The 26,216-nt window shown below is 46.5% G+C and overlaps 1 protein-coding gene across 1 annotated transcript in view; it reads left to right on the forward strand.

Moving 5' to 3' along the window:
- Positions 1-25,965, forward strand: part of BCO1 (beta-carotene oxygenase 1) — a gene marked incomplete at its 5' end in the record, with an annotated part of 38,221 nt that extends 12,256 nt beyond the window's left edge. Inside the window, 9 exons of the mRNA XM_081108709.1 lie at positions 188-317; positions 2,322-2,469; positions 4,548-4,695; positions 7,978-8,198; positions 11,018-11,275; positions 18,055-18,160; positions 21,607-21,701; positions 22,910-23,021; positions 24,906-25,965. Of these exons, the coding sequence (XP_080964835.1) occupies positions 188-317; positions 2,322-2,469; positions 4,548-4,695; positions 7,978-8,198; positions 11,018-11,275; positions 18,055-18,160; positions 21,607-21,701; positions 22,910-23,021; positions 24,906-25,129 (1,442 nt within the window). The 3' untranslated portion in view covers positions 25,130-25,965. The remainder of the gene's footprint in view (positions 1-187; positions 318-2,321; positions 2,470-4,547; positions 4,696-7,977; positions 8,199-11,017; positions 11,276-18,054; positions 18,161-21,606; positions 21,702-22,909; positions 23,022-24,905) is intronic.
- Positions 25,966-26,216: the final 251 nt, after the last annotated feature.

The following is a 26,216-nucleotide window of genomic DNA, read 5'->3' on the forward strand; positions in this document are numbered from 1 at the left end:
TGCATGGCTGGTAGATGATGGAGCAAGGATTCATATCCATGTGGAGACTTGCATCTCCTCAGGGGTAAAGCTCATGCCTATCATGCTCACCCTAATATCCCCCAGTAAAACCCCTGGGATGGCTGAAATCAACGTGAAAGCCTGGTGAAGGTGTTAGCCTGCGATGATTCTGCTTCTTCTCTTTCAGGTGAAGTCTATTACAGGAGCAGATACCTGAGAAGTGACACCTACAACGCCAATATGGAGGCAAACAGGATTGTGGTGTCAGAGTTTGGAACAATGGCCTATCCAGACCCCAGCAAAAACGTATTGTCCAAGTAACTGTCCATTTTTAATCTGGTCATGCTTTATGATGTCCTTGATGGTCAAAACAACCAGCGTTTGCTGCTCTGACGATGGTCTTTAGGGGAGATGAAAATGTCACGTGACTGGCCTTGGCCTGTCTTCGCTATGCAATTTTCGGTCACTGATAGCAAGAGAGGCAAAGAGCATCTGACAGATTATTAGGTATTCTCCCACATGGCTGGTGGGAGAGCAATTTGAAAGTATCTATCAAAATTGCAAACGCACATTCCCTTCAGTCCAGAGGCATACTTGTTCCTGCTGAAATGATAAATGCACAAGGTTATTCATGGCTGCATTATTTGTTATAATGAGGAACTGAAAATAACCCAAATGTTCATCAACAGAGGAATGGTTAGATTACTAACAGTAAAACTACAAAAAAAAAAAAAAAAAAAAAAAGTACCAGGCAGAAGTAAAAAAAAAAAAAAAAAAAAGAAGAGGATGTTTTCTATGTATCAAATGGGAGGATTTCTAAGATATATTAAGTTAAGAAAATCAAGGTATATAAATAGCAAATAAGTCCTGGCTGGGTAGTTCAGTTGGTTAGAGTGTCATCCAATATTCCAAGGTTGTGGGTTTGATCCCTGGTCAGGGCACATACAAGAATCAACCAATGAATGCATAAATAAGTGGAACCACAAATTGATGTCTCTCTCTCTCCCTCTCTCTCTCTCTCTCTCTCTCTCTCTCTCTCTCTCTCTCTCTCTCTCCCTTCCTCTCTCTCCCTCCCTTCTTCCCCCCCTTCCTTTCTCTGAAATCAATAAATAAAAATTTAAAGAGCAAGAAATATGCTATATTTTGTGTAAAAAGGCAGGAAGAAATATAGTTTTATTTTGCTTGTACATGCAAAAAGAAACTGGAAAGATGTATAAAGGAGGTGGGAAACTGGCAAATGGGAGAAAAGGGTAGGGGAAGATTTTTAGTTGTATATATTTTAAAACATCTGGGTTATGATGCATATGAATGTATTACATATTTAACAATTAAATTGTTGGCCACGGAATCGGGCTTGCTGTCAGTATCCCCTTCCTGGTACCCTTTATATATTATAAAAGAATTATGAAATGCGTTAGGGGTAGAGGGGCCCAGAGATGGATGATGGCTTCTGCTTTTCCAGAATTGCTCTAAACTCACATTTGCAGGAGGGGGAAGAGGCAGCAAAGAAAAGGGGAGGGGAGGGAATGAATATAAAACCACCTTTGGGGCATCCTTGCTGTTATATTACTTGCCAGTAGGGGGAGCACTAACAAATACAGGAATCCAGGATCCTTTTTTTCTGCTTTGGGTTTGCTTTTTTTCTTTTTCTTTTTTTTTAATTGAATTTATTGGGATGATGTTGATTAATAAAAGTATACAAGTTTCAGGCATACAATTCTATAATACATTATCTGTATATTGTAGTATGTTTACCACCCCAAGTCAAGTCTCGTTCTATCCCCATTTATCCCTTAACTTTTTTGAGTTTGCCTTATGATCAAATTAGTTATGGGTTCTTAACTTAAAATTAGTTTGCTTTCTTTAAAAAACAACAACAACAACTCATTTCCTGGACAAATTTGAGGTAACCAGTGTGGACTCACATTCCTGCCAAAAGTAAAGATTAGTTGTTTTGCTAGTCTTTAGGGACCATTATGGGTACATGTATGGTTTCTATAGAGCTTCTTTAAAATCTTCAGAATAACCCACTAGTTCTTTCTGGCTTTGGTGCGGGAGACCTTTGGATTTTTGAGAGCCCAAAGGGCTCAGTTGGTGGCCATGTTGTCCAGCTGATTGTCACTCCTTAGTTTATTCATTATGGTGGTACCTTTGGCCACTTGATATCTGAGTCCTCAAGTGACATTTTGGGACTCAGCACTTTTTCTGCCTTAAGTTGAAGTAGCACATTTTAAGTGTTAGGAAAACTAAAATCATCTCAAGCAGAATTTTCCAGCTGGGTAGACCCAGCCACTGACCCATACATTTGCTTTCTTCCCCAGAGCTTTTACCTACTTGTCCCACACCATCCCAGATTTCACAGACAACTGCCTGATTAACTTCATGAAGTGTGGAGAAGACTTCTATGTGACCACGGAGACCAATTACATCAGGAAAATCAACCCACAGACTCTGGAAACTCTGGAAAAGGTATCAGTGAATTTACAATGAGCATCAGTTTTTGACTCAAGACAGGAATCCCTTAAGGGGAGGCCATGTGGACTGCAAGAACTTGTGGCATTTACACTAGATTCTAAGCTTTTTTAGGGCTGGGACTGTGTTTTTTCATTTTTGTGGCTGTTTTCCATTCCTAGGGCTACCTTAGCAAGCGCCACAAACCGGGTGGCCTAAAACAATAGAAATTTGTTCTCTCACAGTTCTGAGGGCTGAAAGTCTGAAATCAAGGTGCCATAGAGCCATGTTCTCTCTGAAGGAGGACAGTGTTCTCTAGGGGAGGATCATTCCTTGCCTCTTCCAGCTTCTGGTGGTTGCCAGCAATCCCTGGTGTTCCTTGACTGATAGATAGGATGTATCACTCTAGTCTGGCCATGGGCAAACTACTGCCCGTGGGCCGGATCCGGCCTGTTTGAAATGAATAAAACTAAAAAAAGAAAAAAAGACTGTACCCTTTTATGTAATGATGTTTACTTTGAATTTATATTAGTTCACACAAACACTCCATCAATGCTTTTGTTCCGGCCCTCCGGTCCAGTTTAAGAACCCATTGTGGCCCTCGAGTCAAAAAGTTTGCCCACCCCTGCTCTAGTCCCTTCTAAGGATATAGATCATTGGATGAAGGCCACCCTAATCTAGCATGACTTCATTTTAACTTGATTACATCTACAAAGACCCCATTTCTAAATACAGGCACCATGAGTTAGGACTTCAACATATCTTTTTGGAAGACCACAACTCAACCTTTAATAGAGTCCATAATTCTTGGCTCTGAGTGGTAGCTCAGTGAGTGTCTAAGTGAGTGGCTATGCTGGACCTCCCAGGAATCGCAGTGGCCCTACCTTGTATTGACCTGAAGAGGGAGGCATTAGACAGAGAGCAAGAGTACAAAAATAAATGCCCAAGCAGATACCTTTCCTGGGCCGAATCAAGTCAACGTTTTTGTCAAAATCAATAGACCCACTTTCAATTTTTTTCCAGCTGGCTGTTCAAAGCCTCAATGACTTCATCATACATTTTAATGATCTATTAAAAGGAGTGCTTTTCTTAGCTGTGAAATTATATCCAGCTCTTTTTAAGCGAGGTGGCATAGGTCTAACTGATGTATGAGTTCCACAAAGTCGCAGAGAGGAAATCCTAGGAGAGAAAGGAGTATTACTTGAACAGAGGATTGCCTGACTTTTAGCTGGGGGCTGTGCTGTACTGGGGAGGAAGGGCATACAGCAAGTTCCCAGACCACCGCATTGTTCTACAGCTGCGGCCTGTTCAGAGTGGGCCATTATTGAGCTTGCTAGTTGAATTTGCTTTGACCACCTTTTTTTTTGTCTTATGTGTATATTTTTTATTACTCCTCACCCAAGGATATTTTTTCCATTGATTTTAGAGAGAATGGAAAGGGGCAGGGAGGAAGGGAGGGGGGAGAAGAGAGAGAGAGAGAGAGAGAGAGAGAGAGAGAGAGAGAGAGAGAGAGAAACATTGATGTGAGAGAGACACATGGATTGGTTGCCTCCTGCCACCCTTTGGTGCACAGGCCGACACTCTATCACTTTGCCACATTGGGCAGGGCTGAACAAATGTTTTTGTAACCTCTCCATTCCCAGAATAATCCTATGAGAGAGGCCTGGAGATTTCTGCCTCTGTGGAATGCAAAAGGAGATGGTTTAAATGACTTCAGCAGAATGACACAGAGCCGTGGCCAAAATTAGCACTATGGCTGCCTCTCTGCACAGGTCATTGCTGAGAGCTCTCTGTGGTGAGGTGTCCTGTATTCACTCTGAGGACTCCCGACAGGGCCAGGAAGCAGGATCTGAAAAACTGCCACAGAAAACACAGGGCTCACTAACTCCCTGCAACCTATTTGCTGTAGAGGCCCCCCATGAGGTTATATCAGTTCACAAGAATAAACCTTCTCTTGAAAGGTGAAGTCTGCCTTATTTTCAGATGAGACAATGTGCAGAACTAGCCTTCATCTCTTTGAACCTAGAATCAGTCAGCTATTCATAGGATTTCAACTTCTCTTCTTTTTAAACCCAGGTGCCTGTCATATTTTTCAGGTTGATTATCGTAAATATGTGGGTATAAATCTGGCAACAGCACATCCTCATTATGATTCGGCTGGAAATGTTCTCAACATAGGCACATCCATTGTGGACAAGGGGAAGACAAAATATGTGATCTTTAAGATCCCTGCCGCAGCACCAGGTAGGTCGTCCTGGGGGTACAAGAAGCATGGACACCAAGTGGCTCTCTCTGAAGAGTTCTGACTTTTGTTCATGACACAGACTCAGTCTGACACATTCCCTCCCAGATGGTCCAGATGACCATGAGCTCTTTTCCCTTCTCTAGGAGAAAAGAGATGTTGCTGGGCTTTCTTTTGGAAGAAGTGAATCCTTTACTATTCTAACCTTTTCTGTAGTTTACAGTTTATTTATTTATTTATTTATTTATTTATTTATTTATTCATCCTTCATCTACCCATCCATCCACTCATTTGTCATCCACACATCCATCCATATATATCTCATCTACCCATTTCCCTTTCCTTCCCTTCCTTCCTTCCTTCCTTCCTTCCTTCCTTCCTTCCTTCCTTCCTGTCATTTTTTTAGTCTTCTGACCAACTTTTGTATGTCAGGGCTGTGCCACCCACTTTCATGCCAGCCCCCGAAGCCAGGTTCCCAGGGTTGTTCAGGGAGCTCAGCCCTGCTGGGATCAACTCCAGTTCCCCACCCTGCTCTGCAGGCCTTCTGGACCTTCTCCACTTAGCACAGCGATCCTGGAGGGAAGCCCAGGCCAATTGCGATTGCGTGTTCCTAAGGGGGAGGAAGGTGGGGCTTCTGGCCTTATTTTGTCCAGGACCCTCGTGGGCACCTCACCCAGGAGACCAGGCCTCCCGTGGTGGCTGGAGATAGGGCAGAACTATATGGGTGCTTGGCTTGGCCTCCTGTGTTAGGAAAACTGATTTCCATCTGTGCTCCCGGCTGCTTCCTCTCCCCAGTCCTGTAGGACCTCCTAAGCAAGCTACCAGGCTCTGCTGGCAGATGTGAGCAAGCCCCTGAAGTCAGAAGGTGCAATGAGCATTCTTGTTAAATGGAACTCCTATTAATTAAACCAATAAATGTATCTAGGGTGTAGCTTAGAATCCTAGAATGTCAGACCTGGGGGTGGTCTAGGCATTTGAGTTTACCACCTCATATTACAGAGGACTATGAGGCCCAGGGCATCAGGTGACATGCCACAGTCACAGCTTACAGTAACGTCATGCAAGCTGCTGCCCCGAGTGCCTGCTCCCTGCTGGTGGCTTCCCTAGGATCACACCCATCTCCTGCCTGCCAGACCAGGGTGCTTTTCATTTTGGTTTGCTTTGTGCTTCATTTGTTTTGTGTAAAAAAGAACTAACCCGCAACCCACAGCCTCCCTCCCACCAGCCAGCTGTTCACAATGTGCACAGGTGGCCACAAGGAAGGGAGAGACGCTTGCAGACAGCTCATTAGAAATCAGCCCCAGGCCTGGGAGGGGAGGCCTTTTGGCCTGTGGGTGACTCATGCTTGCAGAGGAATAAGAAAACTGAACATGTACTGAGCACCTTCCGTGTTTGGGCACTGGGCGAGGTACTTGGACTACTCCATTATCTCATTTTTCTCGTCCTTCATGCTGTGAATGTTATGACCCCTAACACATAGCAGAGGAGGTAGCCAGGCAAAGGGGCTGTCTTCTTGGTTTACCCTGTAACTTTGGCCATAATGATAGATCATTCCACCAAGTCTCAGGTTCCCATCTATAAAATGCGAATTATACAGCCTACCTTGATGGTCACAATATATGGAAAACCCCCTCATCACCAATAGGTACTTAGTCTCTCCCAAGTGTTTCAGAATGGGCAATGGCAAGAGAAATTCATGAAACCCTCTGAAATACATGTCTGTATTAGGAAAACTCCAGTTTCCCCACCTTTGTGTCTCCTTCACTTTGACACTCCAACACACTCAGAACAGTTCTGACCCTGGCTGGGGGGTGAGAGGTTCCCCACACCAAGCAGTTCTCTGTGATGCCCGCTGATGTCCTGTGATTTCACTCAATCCTAAGGCTATCTACTTGATAGTGACAACCCCATAGGTTAAGCGCTCAGTCCCACAAGACTGCTCCTACCCCACTTCAGATGCCAATCACAAGCAGTAGGTCCCCAGGTTATGCACAGCTTCTGTCCGACTTGGCTACAAATCAGCCCCCCCCCCAATCCCCCCCCACCCCCGGTTTCAATTAATTTGCTAGAGCGGCGCATAAAACTCAGGGAAACATGTTTGCCAGTTTATTAAAAGCCACAATAGAGTATACACATGAATATACAGATGAAGAGATGCAGAGGGTAGGGTCTGGGAGGTTCCGGGGCTCAGGAATGCCTGTCCCATGGAGTTGGGGTACATCAGGCTCCCAGTGTGCATGTATTTGCTTACCTGTAAGCTCTTTGAACCCCATACTGTTGGAATTTTATAGAGGCTTTCTTCGGTAGGCATGATGGATGATTAACTCCATTTCTAGCCCCTCTCTCCTCTCTGGAGGATGAGGGATGGAATTGAAAAATTCCAAGCTGTAATTATGACTTGGTCTTTCTGGTAACCAGCCCCCATCGTGGAGCCCACCCAGAGTCAGCTCAAAAGATGCTCCTCATGCTCTTATCACTTGGGAGTTTACAGAGCTTTCAGGAGCCTGGGGTCATGGATGGGGTCAAAGACCAAACATTAGAACAAGGGATGTTCCTCATGCTCTCACTACTTAGGAAACTACACAGGTTTTAGGAGCCCCGTGCCAGGGCCTGGGGACAGACGCCAAAATATGCTTTTTCTATTAACTCACAATGTCAAATGAGGGTCCTCAGCTAAATATCCAAGCATTAGCCTGGGAGCTGGCCCCTCCCCTGGGCCAGCCTGATGGAGCCTCAGGCCCAGCCCGCCTGCTGAACCCAACTCCACGTTTCATTATGCTCCTCAGCTGACCCATATGCACATCAAAGTTTGAGAGCATTGCTCCAGAACAGGGGCTGACAAACGTTTCCAGTAAATATTTCTGAGAGTCAATATTTGAGGCTTTGCAGACAGGTAGTCTCTGTTGCAACTACTCAGCAGCGCTGCTGTGGCACGAAAGCAAAAGCAGCCGTGGCCCCTGCATAAAGGAGGAAGCATGCTGTGCTTCGAATAAACCTTCATCCAAAAGCAGGTGGAGGCGGGTTAAACCCGGGGCTGTGTTGTGGACCCCTGGCCCAGAGGTCTGACTGTGGTTCACTGTTTTCAGATGCAGAACCCGGTCTCAGAGTGGGGTGGGCCTGTGCCCCGCATCAGCTAGGCAGCACCCCTTCACCTGCTTTCCCCATCAGCTCCTTTTCCAAGGTTCTTAGTGACCAGGTCAGTTTGAGGGGCTCTGCTGCAGGTGATGGTGCTGTGGTCTGGGCATCCAGGCCCTGCTTGGTGCCTGAGGCTTGCTTTTCTCCAGACAGGATGAAGAGGAAGAGCCCCCTGCAGCACACGGAGGTGCTCTGCTCCATCCCCTCCCGCTCCCTCCTCTCCCCAAGCTATTACCACAGCTTCGGGGTCACCGAGAACTACATCATTTTTCTCGAGCAGCCCTTCAAGTTGGATATTCTCAAGATGGCAACTGCGTACATCCGGGGAGTGAGCTGGGCTTCTTGCCTGGCTTTCCACAGGGAGGACAAGGTAAGCCCTGGCTGGGCCTCATGAGGACACCCAACATGAGGACGGCCAGAGTGAGGTGTCCCTGGACACTGAGACGGAGGTCAGCACGGAGGAGCTTTCGTAGGAAAGGAGGAAGTAAGCTACCGTACAGCCGCCCCGGAGGCATCAGCCAACCTTCCAGAGAGTTCTGAACTTAGGGTGGTCCTTCAGAGAGGTCCTGAGTTAGGGCAAGGGAGCTGGGCCTTTATGGTCCCACATCAATAAGTCAGTGAAAAGGACTGTCCTGAAAAGGTAGCCTCATCAACCAAGGCAGTCCCCACTCCCCTCAGTCCTAACCAATATCTGGGCTCCTTCAGCCTCCATTGTCCATTGACACGGCCTTTTCAGCACCCCTGCGGCCGCTGTGTAATGTCAGGGCAGGGGGGCCATAGATTGTTCAGACATCATAATGAGAGCATTCCACCAGACGGTACAACAGAAACATCTTCCATGTAGGGACCCCTGGGTGCACCAAGTATGTATGTGTGGATGCATGTGAGTGTGTCCATGTAGGTATGATGTCTATATATGTCTTCACATGTGTATATGTGTATAAATGTGTATATGTCTATATATATGCATGTACATGTGTATGTATGTATTTTTTTTTGCTGCTGTTACTTGTGAAATATATCAAGTAATTTCTATACTTCTGTGCCATTCAGATAATATGGAAGTATAGAAACCAACCTATTAGGCCCCTTCCCACCTCGCCCCCACTCCTCCCCCCAATCATTGCCCTCTCCAGAGAGAACTACCATATCCGTTTGACATCCTTCTGTTCCTCTTTCCACGCACCACACACATCTTTATGTACATATACAAATGTGTGTCATCGTCCCCCCCCCCCCCCCGGCTCTTTAAGGCTTATATTTTCTTCTCAGGGAGGAGCGTAAGGTGTTCAAAGGAACAAAGGGCTTAGGTGTGGTCCCTCCTCTGCTAAGGCCTTCCACTTATTTTCCATATTCCTTGGAATAAGATCCAAAGGCCTCACTCTTTGGCCTGTAAATCCCTACACACCTCATCCCAACCAGAGGCTCCCTGCTCACTCCACCTCCTCCTGTATCTCAAACCAGCCGCACACATTCCTGCCTCAGCACCTTTGGGTTTTCTATCCCCTGGAATGTTCTTCCCTGCATGGCTTCCTACCGAAACTACTCTAGGTCTCAGCTCCAGCCCCCTGACCTCGAGGCCTTCCTTGGTGAACTTATCTATAACAGACCCTTCCCCAGGCTTCTCCATCCCCGGGTCTGCTTCACTTTTCTCAGTAGCGCTCATCATCCTTGACAGATGATATATTTGATCATGGGCTGTCGGCCTCACCCCAACTGAAATATAAATTGCAGGAAAGCAGAGGCTTGGTTTTGTTTTGTCTCTCTAGTTCCTGAGAAATTGTCTATGTCATAGACCCTCTATAAATATTTGTGGAATAAATGAGTGGGGCAAAGGGGCGGCAGGGGAGCCAGTTAAATCCCCCAGACACTTCTTGGGAATGGCGAAGTTAGGCCACATTGTTTACTCATAGGGTGCACCATAGGTAGTCTCTTGTGTGCCTTCCATTGTTCTGCCTCCCCACGTCTCTGACTTCTCCCAGGATGTCAATTAAAAAGGGGCTGAGCTTTTTGCCAACCTGTCTGCAGTGTTTTTCATTTATGTGTCCACTCTCTTAAAATGCAAAGAAAGACTGCTTCCTTAGAGAGTGCTCATACCAAAAATAAAAAATCCTCAAATACCTGAGGCGCATCCCACTGCCAGGAGCTGCAGGGCCCTCTGTGCCTCCACCCTGAGGCCCCTGGGGATTCCCCGGCTCTGGAGGGCAGGCTGAGAACGCTGGGAGAGCTTTGGAAGACATTTCGAAGAGAACTTTCTGAAAGACCCAGGGATTGGGATCCTAGGGAAGAAAAGGCCTAAAATAATTACCCCTGTACTCACTGTCCTGCTGACTCCCACCACCATGCTGTCAAAGCTTTCCTCCTCTGCACCCTGCCCAACATTCAAAGCTTGATTCTGAGGAAGGTGAGAGAGAAGCAAACAGGCAGGGAGGAGGTGGTGAAAGATCAGCCAGAAGTGGTCCCTCCCTTCTTTTCAGGAGGGTGATAGGGCCAGAGCTGCCAAAAGATAGAACCACCCCCCTCCCTTTGGATTAGGCAACTGGGGCTGCAGATATGGCTAATTACCACCCAGGGTGACACCACCTTGTGACACCCAGAGTGTGTGCAGCGGCCTCATGAGCAGATACCCATGTGGGATCCTTAACTAGAACCAGGTCACTCAGCCCTCCAGGGCAGGGGTGTTGCTGTGGCAACCGCATCCCGGTTGCAGGCTCTGCGATGCAGGCTGGAGAGGGGAACCAAAAGGGAAAGTGTGGTTTCAGAGTGTTAGGGGCTCTGGCTGTGGATGGAGCCTGGGAAGCCCTAGAGCTCTGGCACCTCGCCAGTTCTCTCCAACTCGGCCATTTCCAGGGAGCTGGCATGTTGCCGCCCACCTGGAATCACAACCAAGGGAAACAGTGCACCCCCCGGGGCCTCCCCCAAACACTGTCCTGGTGACACAGAAGCCCTGGCCCACAAACTTCCTCTCTGTGGGAAAGAGATGATCCCAGACATGCAGCAAGTGACAGCCCCACATACCCAGTGCTCTGCGGGGCTGGCACTCTGGAGTGGGACACAAGGTCGGAAGGGGGAAGGGACACTCAGGGCATGAGCCAGTACATGACAGGGCTGGGTCTTGTCCCGTACCTGAGGCCACCGCGCTGGGCCAACAGAGGGGGAGCTGACCACTGGATGTGCCTCTTCTTTCAGACTTACATTCACATTGTCAACCAAAGGACTGGGAAGCCCGTGTCCACCAAGTTTTACACGGACCCTATGGTGGTCTTTCATCACATCAACGCCTACGAAGAGGATGGCTGCCTTCTGTTTGACGTCATCGCCTACGAGGACAGCAGCCTGTATGACTGCTTCTACTTGGCCAACCTGAAACAAGGCTTCGAAGGGAACTCCAGGATCGTCCCTGTCCCCACCCTCAAGAGGTTCGCCGTGCCCCTCTGCACGGACAAGGTAATGGCTTGAAGGAAGGCCATTTTATTCCTGGGGAGACATGAGTGCCAGGTAGGAAGCTGAGTTGGTTGACATTGAAATCCAAAATGAGCTGTTCTTAAAGAGAGACAGAAAAAGGTTTTCATTATTTTCCCATAGTTAGTAGATAGTCATAGTAGAAACTAGAAAATATAGATTAAGTAAAAAGGAAAGAAATTCCCCATAAACCCCTTGTAGATATATTTGTATTGCCCTCCCCCAAGTCAGTCTCTCTCTCTTTCTCTCCATAGCTAGCTAGCTAGCTAGACAGACACACTGATATATATGTATATATGCACATAATTGACATGTGTATACAGTATATGTATATTGTATATACTACATACATATTGATATATATCTTGATAAAGTGATTAAACTTATGTAGTGTGATTTAATTTTATAAAAGGAAATCAATCACACTGTACATATTTTTAACTGCTTTATTTGTTTATTTTAAATCTATTTTTTATTTATTTCAGAGAGGAAGGGAGAGGGAGAGAGAGATAGAAACATCAATGATGAGAGAGAATCATCAATCAGCTGCCTTCTGTATGCCCCACAATGGGGATTGAGCCTGCAATTCAGGCATGTGCCCTTGACCAGAATTGAACCCCCTGCCCTAGGCAACCACTACTCTACTTCCTGTCTCTGAGGATGTATTTCTCGGGCATTTCATAGAAATGGATCATACGGGAGTGGTTTTCTATGACTGGCTTCTTTCACTCAGCATCATGTTTTCAAGGTTCATCTGTGTTGTAGTATGTGTCCATACATGGCTGAATGTGTACATACTCTTTTGTGTACTGCTTTTCCCACCTATTTGTATATCTAAATATCTTTCCATGACATTAAATGTTCTTCTACAACATCGTTTTGCTATTTTCCTGATAGCTTATGGCAGGGATTCAACACCATTTGCCTACCTGGTGCCCTGCTGTTGAATAGTTCTGTTCTTGCATTAAAAATGACCACTAGGTCAGATGTTATCCTTAAGTAGGGTGATGCTGCCAGAGTTCTGGACTTGGTTTTGGAGACTACAGAGGCTTCTGGCTCCAGAACTCACTGATTTCATGACTTAATTAATTTAAATGAAGCCAAATTCATTTCAATTCAATTTTGATGGCTCATATTTACTAACTGCACTCTATATGCCAGGTACTTTGCTAAGTGTTTTATTTTCCTTACCTCACTTAATGATCCAACCAACTTGTGGGAGAGGTCCTTATATTAGACTAACTTAATTGATGAAGACACTGAGGCTCAGAGAAGTTAATGAATGTGCCCAAGGTCACACAGCTCAGAATGGCAGGGCCAAGGTTATTATCTGCACCAGCCTGTCTCTAAACCCATCCTTATGGATGGTAAGGGGTATAACTCCTGGAAAGAACCCCCGATGGGTCGCACTGATGCCTCTTGGGGCTCTGCAGGCCTGAGGGGTAGGGGACACTCCCACAGCGCCCAGGGAACCTCTCCCACCCAGGCTCCTTACTGCCAGGCTCCTCAGTGCTGGAGTTCAGGCATCTCCCAACCAGTGAGCAAGGCCTGCATTTAAATACCAGGTCTGTTGGTTGTTCCTGCCTCTCTGGCATTTCCCCATCTGCATATCTCTGTTGTGATTTACACCATATTTCCTATCACCTCTATTTAACATTTACAAGTCATATTTTTGTTTAAATCACTCACTGTTGAAAGAAAACCTATCACTACCCAATGGGAAGCCAGCCTTGCTTGCTGCAAATAGCAGGCAATCATGAGCATAAAAAAATGGAAATAAAGCAGAGGTCTTACGCTCTAGCCAAGACTTAATGTCTTTGTTAATAAGAAAGTTCCAAAATGTATTACCTGTTAAAGACTTAGTGGCACCTAACTGAGACTTGTTCCTTGACCTGTCAGAAAGCTTGGAAGAGAAAAAGGAATGAGCTTTCTCCCTGGGGCTACTGAATGAACTGGCCGTGTCCCACATAATCTTCACAGGAGCCACCGCCCCCTGTGCCCCTTGCTCTGGGCAGGGCCTCAAACCGCAGCTCCTGGCTCCAGGAAGCAATGGGGGTGTCACAAAGCTCACAGGTGGCAAATCCCAAGGCCCAGCCCGCCCCCACTTCATGTCGACCTCAGTCCGGGGAAAGACAGAGAGGAAAGACTCCCTCCCACTGCCCACACACCACCGTATTTTATAACCTTTTGTCACGCTCGAAAATGATTTGCTTCCTTGGAACCAAGCTAAGACGTTTAGCATGTATATTTTTAAAAGGCGCCGAGTGAGCCATCTGCTGCCTTGAAACTTGCAAGGGAAGAGTGAGTCTGGGAAGGGTAGCTCTGGCCACGCGTTCTAATTGCTATTTATTGTCCCTTAAAAAAAGTCTCCTTGCTTCACTTTCAAGTCGCCCCGCCTGCATATTGAAATCTGGAAATCAATCTGGCCTCTATGCCCAGATCCAACAGCTCTCATTTCATCCCATCCAAAGGCTTATCAGGGAAGAACTGCAGGCCATGCCACTCTTTCTCTAATGCCCTTCAGTCTGGGGCCTTTGTACATCCCTGTCCCTCCGCCTGCAACTCCATTCTCTTCCCATCAGATCTCCACTCCAGTCCTGGCTGCAGGTCGGACTTACCTGGGGGCTCTGAGGCCACATCAGCTCCTGCTGGGCCCCAGCCCACATCCTTCAGGAGTGGGGTCCAGGGGTGGGCATGGCCTCAGAGCCCGCAGTGGATTCTAATTCACATCCAGGAAGCAAATTCCTGGTCATCCTGCAGGTCTCAAGATCCTTACTCCCCTCAGATGAGTCTATACACTCTAATGGCACCTGCAGCTCTTTGTAATGAACGTGTTCAGTCTCCTCTTCCTGCTGAAGCTCCCAGAGGGCCAGGACTCTGTTTTGTCAGTTTATCCCCTGCACCCATCATAGCGTCTGGCATTCAAAGAGTTCTCATTAAGCTCTTAAGTATTTTTGAATGAATGAAAACATGAATCAAGGTCTCCAAAAGGGCACAAGGTCTTCCTTTAGCATTTGGAACATTTCCCAAGTGTTAAGTGTTTGCCTTGTAGAATGAGAACAGTGAAGTATATTCAGAAGTCTGGGGCCTCCTAGCTGCCCCAGATTCTCTTGTGTTTGGGCCAGCTGGGGTCAAAGGAAGGAGAGGCCTGTTTATGTAGAGTGGCGTGGGGATTGTGGAAGGCAGGGCTGGGCTGGGAGGGGTGTAGGCGTGTGCAGACAGTCCCTGCAGGTGCCCTGCCCTTGTCCTGCAGGTGGGTTCGTAAACACTGACTTCCCTCCTGACAGCCATCCACACATAGGGGCCTTCACGGGCAGGGGGTGGGAGGAGGGTAGGTATCTTGGACCTAGAAAGGGCAGCTCAGTTGGTTTGGTTTTTGTCTTTTCTCCAAATGTAAAAATGACCCATATTATAAGACAGCCACCATGGGAGTTCACTGTGTTCCAGGCCCTGTGATAAGATGACTCTTCTGCTCTTAGACCTCAGCAAGAGGGGCCCCTGCTCTGGCCTTTCTCCAGCAGTTCCCCTTCTCCCCAGAGTGAGGAGTTAAAGGGCTATGGAGTGATGCCCACCCAGAGGGACCCTCCCCCACCCCAACCCTGAACAGGCTACCCTGGATCCCTGAATTTCCTGCCCAAATAGCCCCAGCCTGCTTGCAGCACCTGCTCCTGTCCTCCTCAGGCCCACGCGGTGGCCAGGGCTGGCTGCTGGCTTGGTGGTGCTGGCTGGGGCGTCCATGCAGTGGGAAGAAAAGGGGCAGGGGCAGAGAACCTGGGCCTAAAAGCTGGCCCTCGTTCCACTACCCTATTCCAGCTCCAGACTCCAGGAGTTCCTAGAATTTTTAATTCACACTTGGGACCAGCACCATGCAATGGAAGCTGCTACAATGAAGGAACACTTATCTGTCCACCCAACGCAGTAGCCACCAGCCACATGTACTATTGAAATGTGGCCAGTGCAGCTGAGAAACTGAATTTTAAATTTTATTTAATTTCAATTAAACATTAAATTTAAATAGCCGCATGTGGCTACTGATTGCCGTATTGGACAGCACCGGTCGACCACATTGTGAAGGTCTGTGTGCCAAGGCAGAGGAGAGAACGGCCTTTTACTCAAAAATTGGCTATGTTTAGACCTGGGGTTGGTGGGCCTCATTCTCATTGGGGTCCTGCAGTTTTAGGGGTGGTTACATGCTTTGCATGCTTCTCACCTCATCTCTATGACAGCCCTCTGAGTGATTCATTATCCCGTGACTACAGATGAGAGCCACCTGCCCAACATCGCGGAATTGTCAGTGAGATTTGAGTTGGAGTTTGAATGCATGTCTGCCTGGCTCCCAGTTACTAATTATGATGGGTCTGGCCCTGGGCCAGGTGTTTTCATAACCATTATTTAACTTAATCCTAGCCATTATCCTCAGATGCAGGTCAAAGGAACCCATCCAAAAGTTACGAATGCCCCCCCCGCCCCCCCCCCCCCCCCCCCCGGTTTTATAAACGAGGAAGCGAAGCGAGGAGGAAGGGGGCCCAGGGAGGCTGAGCAAGTTCACAGAGAAAGCTGTGGAGTCAGATTTCACACCCAGGGCTGCTGAACCCCGAAGTCCGTGTTTCGGGGAATTACTGAGATGACTTCTTCTCCCCTAGAATTTAGGGATTTCAAAGTAAGCTCGCAGAATTTTTGTTGAATTCTGGCTGGAAAGCCATTTCTTCCCAAAGCGGAGCATGTTGGCCACTGAAAGCAGCCGAGTCATGTTCATTACTGCTGTGTGTGGAAAAATTCAGTTTATCCCTCAACCAGTCTGACCAGTTTCAGGCTGGAGTTCTAAGACGGCTCTGCAGATCGACTCCCTAAGAATCAAGCCCAGGACATGCACGAGAGGCCTATTGCTGTCATGTGACTAGCAAGTCACCAGGAGGGGCCTCCCACCTATTGGTTGTGCATCACAGGTGGAGGCATTCGGAGCTTTTGTTTATAAGAAACCGTAGATGTGCTGGGTGCTAAGTGACTCTTAAATGCACTTTATCGCATTTAATTCTTACAACCACTCGGCAAGGCACGTTTTGCCCCTTGACAGTTAAAGGGAAAGCTTACTGAGTCATGTATTCACTCATTTGTTTAGCAGTTACTCCCTGGGAGCTATGTGCCATGCACTGAACAAAATCTGGTCCCTGTCTTCACAGGGAAAGAGCATAAAAGAAGGAAGCAGCTCCCTAAGGAGATGATTGCAGGTTGGGACACACACCTCAGAGACCCTGCAGATTGAGTCGTTGGGGAAGGGATGTTGAGCTGAGACCTGCAGGATGGGAACGGGCCGGCCTCCGGGCCTTTGCACCTGCTTTGTCCTCTGCCTGCAGTGCTCTTGCTTCTGAGTAGAAGAATCGCCAGGTGAAGGTCTGGGCTCAGACTCTGCTTCTCTCTGTGTGTCCCTGGACAAGCCACTTTCCTTCTCTGGGCCTCAGTGTAGACTTCTGTCACTTGAGGGATTGAACTAATAAAAATACCTTGAAGGGCCCCTGCAATTTAATAGCTAGGATGCAGTAAATTTCCTGTCCTTCCCAGCCAAAAGCAGCAATTGTTCAAATAGGTTTGTTTTAATTATAAAAGCCCATTTTGGAAAAGTTGGAACGTAGAGAAAAGTTTAAATGAAAAGTCAGCCATAACAATAATTCTCCCCAGTAAACTCTGTGAAGACAGGGGCTTGTTTCTCATTCTCTCCCCGTGGTAATGGCAGTAATGTATAGTAGGAGTACTAGTGGCAATAATACAACAGCCATATCATCAACAGCAGCTGATTATCTAGCACTTTCTGCCAACCAGGCTCTCTTTAAATTATTTGCATGGATTATTTAATCTGCACAATAATTCAGAGACACATATACTATTCCTACAATGCGTATACTATACTCCATTATACAGGTGAAAACACTGAATTTCAGAGATACTAAGTAACTTACTCAACTCACATAACTAGTATGTGGAGAAATAGGGAGTGGCAAATGCTCAACAAATATTCAATCAATTGTGTTAAATCCCTCTCCTGAGTTACAATGATGGCAGTAAGGCACTGAACAGAGCTAAGTCTGATTGAAACTCGAGACCAAGGAATGTCCTTGATAGATATTTTTCTCCTAAGTAAAATTTATTGCATGTTTATTTTATTTTCAGCAGTGATACATTTTCACAGGAGAATATACCAAAGATATAGATAAACATAGAAAAAGAAATTAAGGTCTTCATACTGCCACTGCCTGCTACATTGTTAATATTTGGTCTATTTCTCCCCAGGCTCTTTTCAATGTAATTATTTTCGCTGGCTGAGGTCAGACTGCATATGCAATTTACTCTGCTGCTCTTTTCACTCAGTATTCTGTCAGGAGCATTTCCCATGTTATTATGAACTCTTCATAAACAGCCTTGTAATGACTGATGCAGCCTTTGACAGGTGAATCATCCAGTGTTTAAAAAGTTCATTAATTTCACCTGTGAGGGATAAGGTGGCCCCTGGTAGAAAAAAAGAGCCACGGTTTTAGGGGCCCCTGCCCTACCATCGACCAGCTATCCGATCTTGGAGAAGTCACTTACAATCGCCAATCCACATTTTTAACTAAGAATACCAGTTACGTAAATAGCTGCTTCCTGTGAGTAATGTGAGAACACAGCAAGATGGCATACACAGAAGCATTTTTTTAAAAATGTACACAGTAAAACAAATGTTTCTTCTGGGTAACAAGTTTTCATTTTTGTTGGAAAATTGATTCTTTCAGAATGCAGAAGTGGGCTCAAATTTAATCAAACTGGCATCTACGACAGCAAGAGCCCTGAAGGAAAAAGATGACCAAGTCTACTGCCAACCAGAGTTGCTCTGTGAAGGTAAACTACATCCTCTATCCCTGTGTTAAGGGAAGAGCAGAATTTCATGAAGCCCCCCAGGCCTCTTTATGTAACCTCCTTCTGATTTAGAGATGCTACGCATGGACAAGGGACAAAGAGGAAGGCTCTTGGGGTTGTCCCAATGCAAAGCATTTTGGGACAGTTGTCTTTCATATGCCCTCAAACCCCACCCAGGAAGGCACTGGGTGGTCATTGGACCTGGTGATTTTCACGGCTGCCCCTCCCCCCCAAATGCTGTGCTGTACTGAATGCGGACTAACAGGCACAGCACGTTTGGATCCCTACCTCTACACATTCACAATAGCCCACATAACAGGTGCTGTCAGCATGTCACAGAGGAGCTAACCAGGCCTCAGAAAGGTTGAGCTATACACACAACGTAAAACCCTTGATTAGAAGTCACTCCCACTAGAGCAGGGCTCCTCCACCTGGCACTGCTGATACCTGGAGCTGGTCATTCTTTATGGTGGGGCCATCCTGGGCATTGTAGGATGTTGAGCCGCATCCCAAGTCTTGACCTACCAGATGCCAAGAGCACCCCCACCCTGAACTGGAATAAGCAGAAACATGCCCGGACATTGCCAGTGTCCATGGGGGGCACCATGGCCCTGATTGAGAACCTCCGTACTGGAATATTACAAGTCCATGCGGCGGGGACCACGCTTTTGTGCTCAGTGTTATCACCATGTGACAAAAGTCTGGGTCTGAGTTCAACACTTGAGTTCGTAGTGAACAGGCTTGCCCAGGATACTCGGGGCGTGGCAAGGCGTGGCTCCCCAGGTGGCTGCCCCATGCCAGGTCCAGGCATCTGGAAGGGTGCTGGTCTGGGGACTTTCCTGGGATGACCTCAGATTTGACCACTAACAATCAGTTCTGTAAACAGTGCCCCATGGATCCAACAACCAATCTGCGTGGCACCCCAGACTCTCAGAGTCTTTAAAAGTGAAAATACAGATCTCGTTTTCTAATTCTTAAAAAAATTTCTTTTAAATCCTCGCCTAAAAAGTGAGGATATTTTTTCCCCATTGACTTTTAGAGAGAATGTAAAAGAAGGGGGAGTGGGGAGGGAGAGAAAGAGAGTATATATAGAGAGAAAAACAGTGATGTGAGAGAGACATCGATTGGTTGCCTCCTGCTTGTGCCCCAACCAGGGCCAGTATTGAACGTGCAACCAACTGCCTTGACTGGGAATTGGACCCGTGACCCTTCCATCCACAGGCTGGTGCTCTAACCATTGAGAAAAAATGGCCAGGGCCATTTCTAATTCTTAAAATATATATAAAAAATATATATATATATACACACATATATTTTTTTACTGATTTCAGAGGAAGGGAGAGGGAAAAAGAGATAGAAACATCAATGATGTGAGAGAATCATTGATCAGCTGCCTCCTGCATGCCCCCCACTGAGGACTGAGCCTGCAACCCGGGCATGTGCCCTTGACCAGAATCGAACCCGGGACCCTTCAGTCTGCAGGCCGATGCTCTATCCACTGACCCAAACCAGCTAGGGCCCATTTCTAATTCTTAAGGCATCAACTTCAATTTTCTCTCATCCACCAAGTGGTGTGGGAGATGGAGACTTAAAACATTATAGTCCTTTTGTTTCTGAGAATTCCTGTTTATTATAGCAACGGTGGGCAATACTGTAAAGTATGGCAATAAATAAATCCCTCATGATACCTCCACCTGTGACAACCCTTGGAAATACCCACCCAGTCTCCTGTCTTGTGTGTGGACTGCTTGGCGGATGCCAGGCACTCTTCTAGGAGCTGCTCAGCCGTCCTCTCCCTTCATCACGGCACTTCATCCTGTTGTCATCCACATTCAACGAGTTCACACACGAGGGGCTGAGCTCAGGGTAGTGAGAGTCCGAGAGATGTAGCCGTTACTATTAGAGCAACTCCAGCAAGCTGGTGTTGGCACGACCTCTTCTTCCTTTAGAACTGAGGCTAGCAAAGCTGAGGACAACATGGTAACAGGCAGCAAAGCCAGGATATGCACCCAGGTTTCTCTGACTCAAAAACCCTTAACCTCTACATTTATACTTTTAGGAATGTGTACTATACCATACTATCTAGAATGTTCTGAAAAGGCTTCTTCTTCAAGAATGCATCTTTAATAAGCCATGCAGAATTTGCTGGGATGAGTCAGACTTTACTTAACCAGACTTTACTTAGATATTTTTATTGATTTCAGAGAGGAAGGTAGAGGGAGAGATAGAAACATCAATGATGAGAGAGTATCATTGATCAGCTGCCTCCTGCACGCCCCCGACTGGGGATCAAGCCCGCAACCCAGGCATGTGCCCTGACGGGGAATTGAACCATGACCTCCTGGTACATAAGTCGACGCTCAACCACTGAGCCATGCTGGCTGGGCTATGGGCATCTTTTTCCGATTTAAGTGTGTGGGAGGTCCCTCCTCATCACATTCATCATGACCTGTGTCTTGTAAGTTTCATGGTTACTCACCTGTAAGATTATAGGTCTTCCCATCTCAGGAATCCGTTCCCCTTTGCTCCTCAGTGAGCCTGAGAAGCATTTATGCCTTGGTCCTTCTCAGGAGGCCTTTCTGTGGCAGCTGTCCCCATGCCTGCTTCCTCTTTTCTTGGACATTATATTTTCATCAGCAGTTGGCTCCAACTACCTGGCATATTTCATCAGAGGGGGACTTTCATTTTTGTATTCAGCCTTAGAAATTGAATCTGACATAACAGGCATATATCAATATATATGCATTCACATGGACAAAATTTTAAGGGTATTTTTTAATTTAAAAGCAATAAGTACAATGAAAATTTCACAAAATGAGAAATCTAGTGTACAATATAAACTATAAGGAAGTTATCACCCCAGCAATGCTTCTAAACTTTTCGCTTTATATTTTAGCATAGTGGATATAATTCTATAATCAGCCTTTTACACTTAATCTTTTGAAATGGACACTTTCCCATGTTATTAAAATTATTTGTAGATATTATTTTAACATAAGGTTCTTATATGAATTCGACAGATTTATTTAATTATTCCCCATTGACACTCCTTTACACAGATTCAGAAGTTTCTTTTCACACCCACACACACGTGTGCGCACACATGAGTACTTTTTTTTCCAAGAGCTTTAAAAAATTGCAGTGGCTTCTGATTTTAATCGTGCAATTATTTTTGATTTCTATCTTGGATAATTAAAGATTTTTATATACTTAAGTACCTTGCTCCTGAACCTTCTACTAGAGCCAGGATAATTATCAGAGGTTCCTTCCCACTGCCTGGTGACTACCCTGATCCAATCCAGGGCCTGAATGGAGTTCAGGGATCCTGGCCTGGGAGATGTTTTTGTGGAGAAGGTGCCCAGCCCTGCACAAAGGGCGATGTCCTAGCCCTCAAGATGGGCCTTTGTCAGCTGTGTCATTCTTTCTAGGCTTAGAACTGCCTCAGATCAATTACGCTCACAACGGGAAGCGATATCGGTATGTCTTTGCTTTTGAAGTTCAAAGGAGTCCCATCCCAAACAAGGTACTGATTCCTGGGTAATCATCGCTTGCAACAGTCCTGTCTGTCTACAAAGCTAGGTTCTCAGACTGGGTGACCTTGATTAGAAGATGGAGGGCAAGAGGGAGGTCCCCTGGGGGACAGGAGGTAGGTCAGGGAGTAAGGCCAGTTTGGAACCAAATACATTTGAAGCAATGATGAGCCCAGGGAGGGAGCCGTACCTAGTGGGCTGAAGCTCAGGAAAGAGGCCATGGCTGAGTTTATCCATTGATTTCTTTATTCCGTACGTGTTTTTCGAACGCCAACTCTGTGCTACAAGGTAGTAGGCAATGAGGATAAGGAAGTATACAGGGGGATCCCCTGCCCAACCGCTCAAGCAGGGAGGGTAAAGCTGAAACTTGGAAGATTTAGTTGTGGTTTTTTTCAAACTAGTATTTGTGGAACACTTGCTGTATCCCACGGGATAGGCTAAGTGCTGTACAGATACCACTTTTATCTTCATTTTTAAAGAATACAATGGGAAGTCTGAAAAAAATATACAGTGCAAAAAAGTACACACTAATAAAATAAAGTTTTCCACGCACACATACACACCCCACAAGTGACTTCCCACTAACCCCATACCCTACAGGAAACAGGCCTCCTGGTAATTAAGAGAAGTCCAGTGATCTGTACTTTTAAAACAACAAAAGAATTGTATTATACTTTATTTTTTTAAAAGATTTTTTTATTGATTTTTAGAGAGAGGAAAAGTTGAAGGCGAGAGAGAGAGAGAGAGAGAGAGAGAGAGAGAGATTGGCTGCCGCCTGCAAGTCCCCAACAGCCCGAGATCAAGCCAACAGCCCAAGCATGTGCCCTGACCGGGAATTGAACTAACAACCTTTCAGTGCCCAGGGCGATGCGAAACCAACTGAGCCATACCAGCCAGGGCTGTATTATACTTTAAATGTTTGCATTGAATATGTTAGTTTATTTAACTACAGAGAAATTGCAATGTGATACCAAACACCAGATAAATTCAGGATTTTTGTTTTGAAAAGAATTCAGTGTGTAGTGTCAGCTATGTGGTGGCAGGAGGACCTTTGCTTCAAGTTAGAGGAGGAAGCTCATTGCTTTCATGACTCCAAGATGTCATGTTGGAGTCTACATTGGAGGGGCTTAATCCTCTTTCTCTGTGAGATAAGCATGCTTTCCAACAAGTCATCTCCATGTTTTCCTCTTTGGATGTGCAGATACTAAAATATGACATTCTCACAAAGTCGTTCTTAAGATGGGGAGAGGAGCACTGCTGGCCGTCGGAACCCGTGTTTGTGCCTACACCAGATGCCAAAGAGGAGGATGACGGTAAGACCCGGGGAAGGGGAGCCCACCCACTGTACTCTGCCTGTGGTCACATCCTCAGACAGAGACATCCTTTGGGGACAGTGGCCCCGCCCACATCACACAACTTGGGGAGTCACGCTTTGAAACCCTGGTCTGTATGAATCCAAAACTGCAGGGTTAGGGAGTCCTCAAGACCACCCATACCTCTGACACCAACTACGAGTTTTGTGGTCCCCAAGACCACCCTTGGTTTCAATAGAAGGGATCACAGAACACACTGAAAACTGTTCCTCTCATGGTTATGGTTGATCTCAGCTAAAGGATGCAGATAAAAAGAGAAGAGGTGTTGGGGGCAATGTCCAGCAGAGTTCCATGCATGGAGCTTCAGTTGTTCTCTCTGGGAAAGTCATGGATGCCACCTTCTCCCGACAATACCCGTGGAGTATCACCGACCAGGGACACTCCCCGGAGCCTTGGTGTCAGAGCCTGTGGGGAGTCGGGTGGGGGGGGGGTGTTGGCCACGTAACTGTGGTTGACTTTAGTCTTCAGCCCTTCTGGAGGTCAAGCTGACTCTGGCTTAAAGCTTCCATTAGTCCCTTTGTGAGGGTAGGTTATCTGGCTGGCCGCAGGTTAGCCATTACCTCCTGGCATTGAATTATTCACTACACAAAAGCCCACTTCCCAGTGAGCAGCACCACCCTTTCCCAGAGTAGAATCTTGGTTTTAAAATTCACTTTCATGGCAGGGTCAGAGTTCTTCATTATCTAAGCATGTAACTTTTGGGGGAAGGAGCACCTAGAAATGTGTGTTTGAGGCCCACCTTGCTTTTCTGGGTTTCCATATGACAGATGGTCCTTTCCCTCCTTGATTCTGACTTTGACCCAGAAATGCCCTGCCTACACCCATGAGGGTGCTAAGGATGGTAACAAGAACCCTGGGTGGGGCTGCCCCACAGAGCCTGCCAGCTGCTTCCCTCAGGTGAGAAGGGAGCGGTTTTCTACCTACTGATCATGCATGGCATGGCTCCAGGCTGGGGACTTCGTGTCACTGTCATCTCCGAGGTGGGGGGTTGTGGGTACCACCTCCTGCTGAGGCCGGCCTTCCACTGGGCTTTGAGAGTGTGTGCCATGCATTTTCTCCATGGGCAGAGAGTAGCATTGTCTTCCCTTCACCACAGGAGAGGCTAAAAGAATGAAGTAACTTGCCCACGGTCACACGCCCAGCGCTTATAGAGATAGGATTTGAGACCAAGCCAATCTGACTTCAATTATGCTCAGCCACTCTGAAACCTGGGAGGCCCTGGGACAAAGCACAAATGTTAGCTGGAAGTTTATGTGCATTATTTTGTTTAACCCCCTGTTCCTTGAGAGTGAGTGCTTAGAAAGCTTCCATTGTACAGAGGGGGAAGCTGAGGCTGCCTTGAGGTGAACTGGGCTCATTCAAATGCCATTTGAGTGTAACTAGTCTGAATTTAGCCAAGTGACACATATTAGCCTAAATGCAGCATCGAAACCAATTCTCTATAATCAGTTTCTAAACACTAGAGAAATAGCCATTTTGCAGCACATGCAGTAATTTACAAAGTGCTTTTATGATTCATCATGCAAGAGATCCTCTCAGCAAGCCTGTGAGGGGAGGGACATTATCCCACTCTACAATTGAGGAGACTGAGGTTCAGAGAGGTAAAGGGACTGGCCTAGCCAGGGCTGGAAGCAGGTCTCCTGACTCCCAGTTCCCTGATCTTTCTCTTCGGCTCACACAGAATATAAAATTCACTTTCCTTCTGTTTTGATAGATACTGACATTCATAGAGGACGGGGAAACATAGCTGAGAAGCTCGTCCCTCCAGCTGGAGGAGGTTCAAGGCTGCACTTTTACAAAGTGTCTCTTTTTGTTTCCCCAAAGGAATTCTCTTATCGGCCATTGTCTCCTCCGATCCCCAAAAGCTGCCTTTTCTGCTTATTCTGGATGCCAAAACTTTTGCAGAACTAGCTCGCGCATATGTTGATGTGGACATGCACCTGGATCTCCACGGGTTATTCATCCCGGACACAGACTGGGACCCAAGGAAGCAGGCCCCTTCCCAGGAAGTCCAGGACAGGGCTTCATCGCAGACAGGACAGGTGTGAGCGGCCCCATGGGTAGGCTCCCGGGACACAGGTGTGATCCCTCTCTGGGTCCTTCCTTTCATTTGGTGCTTATTCTTTCAGTGTTTGCTTTGAGACAAAGGTTTGGAGATAGAGCTTATCAGTATCTTTCTTTCATTTCATTTTGGCCATAAAAACTTTGTTTGAGCATTGATCAAATATTTATTGATAGTTCTAGCACTTCTAAGAAAGCCCCTTTCTGCCCTAGCCAGTTTGGCTCAGTAAATAGAGCATCGGCCCTTGGACTGAAGGGTCCCAGGTTTGATTCCAGTCAAGGGCACGTACCTCGGTTGCAGACTCCTCCTTGGCCCGGGCCCTGGTCGGTATGTGCAGGAGGCAACCAATCGAAGTGTTTCTCTCACATCGATATTTCTCTCTGTCTTTCCCTCTTTCTTCCATTCTCTCTAAAAATCAATGGAAAATATCCTTGGGTGAGGAGAAAGAAAGAAAGAAAGAAAGAAAGAAAGGAAGGAAGGAAGGAAGGAAGGAAGGAAGGAAGGAAGGAAGGAAGGAAGAAAGGAAGGAAGGAAGCTCTTTTCCTATAAAGACAATGACCATGAGTCAGAAATTATGTTGTCATGTATTCATCGCTCTTAGAATGACAGAGAAGAGATAAACATTTATCTTTACTTCTTCCTCTGTCCCCTTCTCTCCCTTTCCTCCCTCCATTCTTTCCAGTGGGCTACATTGTATGTCTGGGAGTTCCAGCCTTCTCACCGTGCCCTGTTAGTAAATTATGTGGCCAGAAAGGCATGTTGCTTTGTGGTCCATTCTATGCAAGGCATGACATACTATAAAATAATAAAAACTTTAAAGTCTCTTCAGACCTTATTTTATTTTTACATGGCTTCCTTCCTCTGAAGTTCTTCTAAGGCAATAAAATACAGTGGCAGAGCTAGATGGTTGGTAGTAAGCTTGATGGCTCATTGTACAGCAAAGCTTCAACAGATGGGTGTGGGAATCGCCTTTTACAGGAGGGGGTTAAAGATCTGGACTCTGATCCAACTGGCCATGGCTAAGGGCCCAGGATCCAGGATTGAGTCCCAGGCCAAGGCTGGCTTGAGGAGCA

This window comes from Myotis nattereri, assembly GCF_964212035.1.
Source record: "Myotis nattereri genome assembly, chromosome: 15".
In the NCBI taxonomy this organism is placed as follows: domain Eukaryota; kingdom Metazoa; phylum Chordata; class Mammalia; order Chiroptera; family Vespertilionidae; genus Myotis; species Myotis nattereri.